This window comes from Solanum dulcamara, chromosome 11 (genome assembly GCF_947179165.1).
Source record: "Solanum dulcamara chromosome 11, daSolDulc1.2, whole genome shotgun sequence".
Classification (NCBI taxonomy): Eukaryota; Viridiplantae; Streptophyta; class Magnoliopsida; order Solanales; family Solanaceae; genus Solanum; species Solanum dulcamara.
The window spans coordinates 56,772,117-56,782,304 of NC_077247.1; the positions used below are offsets into that span (position 1 = coordinate 56,772,117).

General features: G+C 30.4%; 1 protein-coding gene across 1 annotated transcript; it reads left to right on the forward strand.

The window, feature by feature from the left end:
- The first annotated feature begins 6,238 nt into the window (after positions 1-6,238).
- Positions 6,239-8,663, forward strand: LOC129875021 (uncharacterized). Its single transcript, XM_055950453.1, has 3 exons — positions 6,239-6,726; positions 7,578-7,754; positions 7,867-8,663. The coding sequence occupies exons 2-3, from the start codon at positions 7,674-7,676 to the stop codon at positions 8,428-8,430; spliced, it is 645 nt and encodes a 214-aa protein (XP_055806428.1). The 5' UTR covers positions 6,239-6,726; positions 7,578-7,673; the 3' UTR covers positions 8,431-8,663.
- The last annotated feature ends 1,525 nt before the right edge of the window (positions 8,664-10,188 follow it).

The following is a 10,188-nucleotide window of genomic DNA, read 5'->3' on the forward strand; positions in this document are numbered from 1 at the left end:
ATTCTGCTGGGTAAGAAAATTAGTGATATCTTAAATTATTCATAAACCGCCCTTTGAAACTTTGTTCCACTAATAATTTTGCTTAATTAATCCAGAACAGAATCATCATATTAGTCTTGCTATTTGGTACCCACGTTAACAAAAATGTCGAACAAGTTGATATTAAAAGGAAAACTTTTGGTCATTGTGGAATCCACTTGTTTGAATTTTAAGCCTTCCTACCAATCAGTTTAACATTTATTAATTTTAAGTTTGAATTTTATACACTGATAATATTACTTTTTTATACTCTTAGTTTACTTCAAATTAGTTAAATATGGCTATTTATAATAAGTAGAATTGATAACTTGAAAAAAATACGCAAGTAAACCTTCCACGATAAATTAAATTGTACCAATTATTTCTACGAATTTACAAATCGAATCTAGCTAATTTGTTGTTATTGGAAGATATCACTAGTTGTAGCTTTTTTTACTCCTTTTAGAAAAAAAGAAGGAATACTTTACAAACATCTAAACTACTTGACCAAATTATTTGGGTAACATATGAACTATGCAGTTTGCTTCTCAATAAATAAAAAGTCAGTAAAAAATATATAGAAATGAAAATAACAAAGAATATCATATAGAGTAGCTTCTTATAGGAAAGGCCGGGGCCTGCAAGTAATCTAATCTCAAATATTTTGTTCAGGGAACCAATTATGATGCCACTGAAATTATGTGATGAGAATCTCAAATGTGTGGCCAAACTGAACCCTCAATATATGTTATATGTTATGACAATAAAAAAGGAGGACAGACGGAGACAAAGAGAGGGGTGGGGAGATGGGGACAAAAGTCCAATAATACATGTTTGTCCATACAACTTAAGCTTATCTAGTTGTAGTATGTTGTTTTTGTTAAAAAAATTTAGGGATCGTTTGATATAAGACTGTATCGGAATAGTACTGAATATAATGTATTAAATATGCTGTGAGTAATTTTAGGGATTATTTGGTATAGATTGTACAAAAATAGTATTAAACATAATGCATTAGATATGCTGTGAGTATTTTTTATGTGTTAATTGATTTGACATATTATTAATAATTCGATCATTAACCATTTTTATCTATATATGTAGAATTTTTGTATACATAATATCACGACTAATACATATTTAGTATTATGACATTTAGCAATACAAAGATTATAATATCACGACTAATACATATATTATTGTTTTCTGGAAGGGTAGAACTGTACGTCATGAGTGGGTGACGCAAACTCCTTTTGTGATATACATATCAAATCCCATTTCTACCTCTATCTGTTCATAACCTAAATTTTGATTGATAAGGATGTTGTGTTTGGTGGAGCCTCTACTATATATCCTAAATTCCCACTATATTATTTTTTTCTTCTTCTCATCTCATATCAGTATCACTATCTCCTTTTGTAGGGGTCCCCTATATAGATATTGGAGTTTTGAGTTTAAGTTTGTCACACCTTTTTATTGTGTTGTGTGAATCCATTTCATGATATTGCCTCTATAATGGTTTAGTACAATTATTCATTTTAAAATTGACAATCTCTATATTGGCGGACCGTTTGGCTTAGTGGAGAAATTGCGTGAAGCAATAAAAAATAAATAACCTAAGAGGTTGTTTGGTTTAAACAAAGATATTACGAACTATAATCTGAATAACTTATTCTACTTTTTATATGTGGTAACTTATACCAATATTTTGATATAAAAAATAATACCGGTTTAAACTAATTAAAACCTTCAATCCAAAATTTATACTAAAATAATCAACTAAATCTCTTGATCCAAACAACCCCTAAGAGATATAGCTTGCAACTTGAAATTGTTTCCTTCTTAATTTGTAGTGTCACGCTCGAGCCTTCCAAATGGAGAAATTTTTGATAGGAAACGATTTCTTCTTTTTGATTCTATGCGACACAAATTTAAATTAGTTGAATTGGTGAATTTCAGATAACAAATAAGATAAATTACTTGTTACATCAAATAAAGTATAAAAGTGATTATTATTTTTTAATATAGTTTAAATCATATGATTAACAGAGTAATGAGAGTCCTGTGTCAGTAAATTGTCCCACGTTAGAAAAGAGATCAGGTACAGATTACAGATATTATATTAGCAATATAGTAGATCTCAAAGCTCAAGGCAGTTTGTTCATCATCTATTCTTTCTCCCAATATGGGAAGAAGAGAATATCTGCTTATCTAATTGCCGACAAACAAAAGGGTTTTAGCAGTGAAATTCAGGTAGAATTATTTGTTTAATAAAGAAAATCCCAAGTCTTGTTAAATTGATTTTTTTTTAAATGATGGTGCTATTTGTATTGGGAAGAAAGCCCTACTTTCACTCACAACCTGCATCCTCTCTATAGTTTATATTACATGCCAAAAAAAAAGTATATAGTATACACTTTTTTTGTGTGTGGCACAGACAAAAAGAGAGGTAATATGGACATTTCATGCATAGATTTGTGTGAGCAGGTAGCGTGTATATATGTTATGATTAATGTCATTATCCCTAGTTAATTGTTATTAATTAAGTTTAGTCCGTAGTTAGTCCCTGTCATTTAATTCATAATCCAACCCGTGATTTTATCACACACAGAAACACATGGCCTTTTCTCTTGACTTTATATGTACCGGCCTCAAAAAATAAGATTTCATGAGAATCCAGTGAACAAAGGATTTAATAAGATTTCACTTGATATTTTGCTATTTTCAGTGTTTAGGTAGATTTATGACAAGTAGAGCATAAAAGGCCAAAAGGAAAGTGTGGAAGGGAAAGTGTAGTACTCATGAAAGAGAGGAAGATATCATACTAACTTTTGGCAGGACTTTCTTTGTAAAAGTGATGCATACATTTTGTGGCTGATGAAGATTCTCCAGTTTAGGACACAGCATTTATTCATCAACAAAATATCTTTGGTCTGAACACTAAAAAGATTAATTGATGATGCGTCACTTGCTGTACAAAATGTATTAGCTACCATTACTGCCTTATCTTGTGTATAGCATGTACTACAAATTCTTGCAAGGGTATTAAAAAGAGGCATAATATATAAATATGTCATTTAACTTGGCTTCAACTGATATGTATGTTCTTCAATTTTTGATGTGCACAAGTAGGCATTTAAACTTGTATAAAATTGAACAACTAGACACATGTGTCCTATGTGGCATACTACATGAAGGACGCCAGGTAGGATACAAAATTGTCATGTAAGACGCCATGCAGGACAAATGTGTTTATTTGTTCAAATTTTGGATAGTTAAAGTGCCTACTTGTGCACTAATAAAATTAGAGGTCATATTTATCATCTGAAGTCAAATTAAGTTAATGATCATATTTATGTATTATGTCTAAACAGAATGTCAAATAATGTTTAAATCAACTATTACCACTCTAGTACAAACTTCTCTATTCGAGATTATTCAATAATATAAGTAAATTTTAACCTATTCTTGGGCTAAAATTTGTTAACGAAGGAAATTCAATTGAAATTTTCATTAAATATTCAGGCCCTGCCTAGCGTGCACAGAAAAATGACAAATTCTTACTAGTATATGTAGCTATGTAGTCCTATATACCAACCCTATCCAATCCACAAACCATTGCAACAACTAAAATCTTGAGCTATGATTAGCTTTATTAATGGTTATAGTATAGGTGATAGCTGAAGATCCACTAAGCATTGAACCACGCCAAGTAATTAACAAGCTAAGGTCGTACTCCTTCATTTTTACTACTACATGTTAGCTTCATTTGCTTTGTTTGTATATCCAATTGCTATTTTATTGTCATTTTTCTTTTAATTCTGTTTTGGTTATATTTTTTTGAGCCAAGTGTCTTATCAAAAATGACATTTCTATTCCACAAAAATAAAGATAAGATCTACATACATTTTTTATAACAAGCTAAGGTCAAGTTGAGAATAACAATAAGAGTCATGTTTTGAATTATGAAACACAAAGTGATCAGAATCATCTACTTTTAATATTGGCACTACATGTGATGATGCCCATTTCTTTTTTTTAAAAAAGAAAAAAAAGGAAAGGGAGATGGGACCAAGTAACAGGAAGGATGAAGGGTAGGGCGTGGCTCAGCCTTTTAGTAAACCTAAAAGGACCCTACCACCCCCCATACTTGTGCACCTTCTTGAACCGGCAACGCGTGCTTCAATGTCCCTCTCCTCTCTCTAATGTTCCATCCAACTGCTATCATGTTGTTTTGATTTTATCATATGGACACACACATTCTTTGCATCTTTCTTTTATTTTTTAAAATTCAGATTCTTCAACAATCATCATGTTACAATTCTATCATATTACCCTAAAATTTTATTAGAAGAAGCGGAGTCATAATTTCAATTTTATAAGTTTTGAATCAGGAAACAACAATTTCAAATACTAGTAATATTATCCTAATTTTAATATGCATATATATTTAATGATTTTTTTAATATAAAAAAATCATAAATACACTATTTTGAGCAAAACCTATTGAATTCAATCAAACTCTTACTAGCCAGGCCTCTGCCTTTGTTCCTGACGTCGTGCAGAAATTCTAACAAAGTTAAAAATGCACAATTGTTAACTTTAGAAGTTTCCCTTGTATTAAAGGGATTCAATAGTTTTTATTCATAATTAATGATTTTATTTTTATTGTACTTTAATAATATAGTACTTTTCCAACTAATTAAAAAGATTCTATTGAAATATCTTTTTTACCTTTACCTGATTTAAACATATATTCCAATTAAAATGGCTAAAAATCTAATTAAATCCATCTCTCTTCCATATTCTTGGTGTATGTATGGGAATATTATCTTCGCTTTCTAACCCGTCCATCTGTACCAATTAGTACAGCTAAAAACACAACAAAGACAAATCCAGCTCTATTATTCTTTCCCTAAATAATTTAATTTGAAGCCTATCCATCCAATCAAAGTTTGCCTTATAAATGTGCACATGCTCTTATATCTTCGAGGCCGTCTACTTACGCGACTTTTAACTAATATATAAACAATCAAATCGAACAATCAATGAATCTAAGCCCTTAGCTTGTTTCCAATCACATAGTTATCATTTAGTTAATAAACTCATCACATGGTCGCATTCAATGTCCATGATATTATATGGTGTTGCGTTGGCCACCGTGGGGAATTAACGGATCGGATCCACTTAATCACAATCGATGAACAATATTTTATATTAGTAATTAATATTAATCATGGTTACCAACAAATTAAGTTAATTTACAATAACAAGTAACTTCATGATAATAACTTGTTTAATATAATAACTTGGAAAATAGAGTAATAGCTAGCCTAATATGACGGATTAATTATGTTATATCAATGGTATAGGTAATATAGATAAATTTAATTTTTCAACCATGAACTAAGAACGCATATATATATAACTGTTTGTTGATTTATAGCAATAAATAACAAGCCTAACATGATAACTTAAAATAGAGTAATTATAATCAATTAAATTGTACTAATAATATATGAAAAGATCATATCTCCTTAATAACAAGGCTTAATTAGAAAAACACTATTGTATGTTTTTTTTAATATTATTGGATAGTTTTGTGTACAATAATTGAGGCGTAGCATGATGTGGGTAAAATGTTGAAGAGATAAGTTGATAAACTTTTGGAGTATATGAAGGGATACCCACAAAAACGTACGGCCAGGATCAGATCTAATGTCGGCGGGGCCAGGTGATGACACCAATTTTTCTCTACTCACAAGAATAGATGGGGATTGGGGACAATATCAGATATTAGTAGTATACATATTTACAAGTATATAACAGGCAAAGGTTGAGACAACTGTATATGAATTTGTTTTTTCATAGATGTTTGATATTTGTATTGAAATTCAATTATATTTTGATTTGCATCATGTAGGCTTTATTTGAGAGAAAACATTTTCTATCAAATAGTTTTTTATATTTTAAATTTAAACTTGAGACATCTAATTTAAAAAAAGAGCAGTCTCACCCATTACACTACATAGATGTACATATATACAACATAATAAGATTATGTTGTATTCTAGTACTAGTAATATTAGTCCATGTGATTCCTTCCTAAGCTGTTCTATTGATGATTGCATTTAATCCACCCCACCCCCTTTGTGGTGTGATCCACATATATAGAAGTATATATTATTCCTTCCCCCTGCATTATATGACAGTACAACTATATATTATTAAGTTAAAAATATGTTATCGTGATTAGAAAATGTTTAAATATGGTGTGCACTGCTGGACTTGTCTGGGGGCATCTCTTTCACAAAACTCAAACCACATTGGCTAAGGGGATTGGATTTGTTTAGCATGCTTCCTCCCTAGTCCCCCCTCCCCCCCTATATACCTATTTCTCGTTTTCTTTCTTTTTCTTTCAAACTCCAAAAATGCAACAACATTTGCTTTGATTTCTGTGTGATAAATGAGAATCTTAAATTCTTCCTCATCAGTCCTAATAATGCTATTTTATTCTTTCCTCTTTTAAATTTTTTATTATTATTTATATATATCTTTGGGGGGTGGTCACTTTGGCAGTATCTACAAGAGGCAAATTAAAGGTGGGATGTTAATAACCTCTCTCAAACAAAGAAAGCCCAAGTCTCCAAGTTTGGTGATTTGCAAGCTCCTCAAAGTTCTTCTCTTCAATGAAGTACGACGTTACAGGTAATTAAAGACGCTCAATTCAGTCATAGATTTCAAGGGAGGGGGGGGGGGGGATATAACATCTAATTTTTCTTCTTCTTTCTTTCTTTAATATATAATCTAAGTTTATTGTTACGAGATATTAACTTAATTTACATGAATACCGTTGCATGCTTAGCGTCTGATCGAGGAAAATTATCAAAAATATTTTATCTGATTATTAGTAGCTAGCAATTTTTTTGATACACGGAAGGGAATTATAAGTACGATCCAGTAGAATTCAACAAGTACAGGTATCTTAGTATATATGTTCCTAATTACCAATCAAATGAAAATCAAAATATCGAAAAGGGATTAACAAAAAAAAAGTAGTGAGATGCATGTGGCATGCTGTAAACTACTTACTTGTAACATAGAACTGGCAAAAGAGAATAGTTTAATTTGTCGAAAAATATCTTTATTTTTCTTGGAATATATGAATTAACTTGATTTTACAAGAATATTAATACTGTTCTTATGATTATGATATATATATATATGCCGATCATGGCATGCTCTATAATAGGACATATATAGTTGATTTATATATAATGCTTGTATTATTATTATTTGGTGTGGCCAAAATTGACAGCAATTTGTATGGGGAAAAAACGAACAATAAAAACATACAAAATCATACATGCCAAAAAAGGGGTACTGCGTTAATCTCCTTCAGTTATCAAAATTTTGTGTAACAAATTGGTATTTTCTTAGCTGATAGCCTTTGACGTCTATCAACTTCTTTGTATTATTATCAGCAATTAAATGGCTACTACTATTTCTTTATTCATTTTTCAATTAAAAAAACTTACCCTGATTTCTGCTTCTTATAGGTAATATACATTCCCAATTTATTGAGTCCAATTGAAGAAACGTCGTCTCTCTTCCTCCTCTTCTTCTTCTGTCTTTTTATCAGTTCGGTTTTAAAAATGGAGAAGTTTATTAATCAATACGATAAGGAATACATGAAGATGGCGATGTTAAAGCACGAAGAAATCTTCAGAGAACAAGTAAATTATTTTATATATGTTTACACTGATCATTCTGAATTTACTGACTCTAGATTTTAACTATATTATGCATGAATGTTGTAATTAATTAGTGAGCACATGTTTTTGTTAGGTGTACGAACTTCATCGTCTATATCAAACTCAGAAATTACTGATGAAAAGCATGTCAAGTACTAGCCGGCCTCTACAACAAGTCATGAAAGATCATCATCAAGTGGTGGTCAACCATCTTGATTCAAACAAAAAGATTACTACCCGTCAATGTATTGACTTGGAAATAAGGCCAAGTACTGATGAAGAACACATTGCAGAATCAGGTGGTGAAGATGATAGTCATGAATTGGAATTAACTTTAGGGCTGTCAAGTTACAACGTTCGTCGCAGGAGAAAAATAGCTAATTTTGATTCTTCTTCACCAAGTTTTTCTTCTTCTAATTCAACGGGATCCGCTTCTAGCCAAATAAAGCATACTACGACAAATTTAGCAAGAAATTTGAGGAATATTGAAGGCCATAAATGGGGACTTGAAGAGAATTTACCCGTATCGAATAATTTCCAGCTTGGTGGAAGAACGTCACAAAGTAATCAAAATGTTGATCAAGAGCAATATAGATCACAAGATTCATTGAATAGTCCTCCTTGGCTTTTTCAAGTTTTGAGTTTGAATATGACTTGAGAAAAAAAGAGTACTATTTAATTATGAGATGATTAGTCGATCGGATGTGATAAGATTTTAGACTTTCATCCTACCGATCGACTACTTATGTAATTTAATTTGTGTGAATTTTAGTATGATCTTTTATTTCTCCAGTTATAGTATTAATATTCTGATTTTCTTTGCTTAATTTGCTAACGGTATTTTTGGGATTCAAAAGCCAAACAAAGTTGCTTTGATTTGAGTTCTTTGGATATGTATATAATTGTCCACTTGTCTGTACTTATTAGCTCACAAAAAATATCTACATGGGGAATTAATCTGTGTGTTTGTTTGCCCTACAAGAGAATTGAGTCTGTGTCACGTCAATTCCTTGAAGGTTTAATTTCTTTGTTACATTCATATATACCTTGTTTGACCTTCACTTGAGGTTAAAATTTGGGGGGATGTACTTCCTCCGTCCGTGCCACCTTTTTCTTTTTAGAACGTTTCAATAAAATTCATTTTTTATTTTTAATGAAATAATTTATCATCAAACAAATATTTAAGAATTATTTCGGACCTTAAATTATAAAAGTAGGACGGAGGGACTACTCTCTTTTCTCAAGATTTGGTCGTGTTTGAATTATAAGATAAAATTAGTTAACTTGTAATAAGTTCATATCCTCGCTTATATTTTTTTGAAAAGGAAACTTTAAAAGGATTTTTAAGTCATTTTAACATAAACGTGTTGATATATCAATTAGTCATTATTATCAGTTTCTAACATTTCTTTCAAACAATAACTATTTATTTATAAAATAAAATTTAACATTTTAATTAAGTACGCCCTTTGTTCACTTTTACTTATTTCATTATACTTCATAAAAGTCAATTTGATTAAAAGCTAAATAGAATTAGATTAATTTAATATTTTAAATTTTAAATTTAAATATTCAAAAACTATATGAAAAACACTACAAATTGCAATTATTTTTATATCAATATAATAAAAAAAATGCACCTTAAACTGTTAGTCAACGTTCATACAATTTGACTTACAAAAAACGAAATATAAGAAGTAAAAGTATATGAAGGGAGTACTTTTTAACACTTTATACTTATCTACTTTTAAGCAGTGAGTCAAATAGGCTTCTATACATGTCTAAATAGAAAACCACAGCAAAAGGAATAATCCAAATGGTTCAAGAAATAAATAAATAAATATTGATCATCAATTATTTAGGTTCATTGTACTAATAAAAGCTCTTCATCTATGACATAACCTCCAACTTGGATGTCCATTTAACAATTATAAAAATGTTTGAGAGCTAGCTAGAGTTGTGATAATATATTTAAGGAATCTGATCTAAACAGACTTTGTTAATTATTTCCACTTAAAGGGGATGGGGATGTGATGGGAAAAAAGAAAGAAGAAAGTTAGGGAATAAGATGATTCTTAATTAAAATTGTGTAACTAATTGTAAGTCGTTTTCCACCAACCACATGTAAACTACTCCTACCAACAGTTTGAGTAGGAATTGCTATAGTTTTGTCTGCCACCAAATGAACATTAGATTCCCAATCCAAATAAATAAAGGCTTCTCTATGCAATAATATACTGGGACGATCAGTATCTTTTTTTTTCTTGAATATTTTCTGATCTCAAAAGTTAACGAAGCATCTGTTATTTCAAAAGCATACACTGTTTTATTGTCATGATGAAAAAGGGATTAATCATTTGGCTTCTGATCAGTTCCCTGTCTAATTACACGTACCCACGCGTACCTCTTACTTCAA

What these genes read in the sequence shown, in the direction of transcription:
- LOC129875021 (XM_055950453.1), top strand. Translation starts at nt 7,674, where the DNA reads ATGGAGAAGTTTATTAATCAATACGATAAGGAATACATGAAGATGGCG. An exon ending in AAGAAATCTTCAGAGAACAA is followed by an intron (nt 7,755 to 7,866) that starts GTAAATTATTTT and finishes TGTTTTTGTTAG; the next exon opens with GTGTACGAACTTCATCGTCT.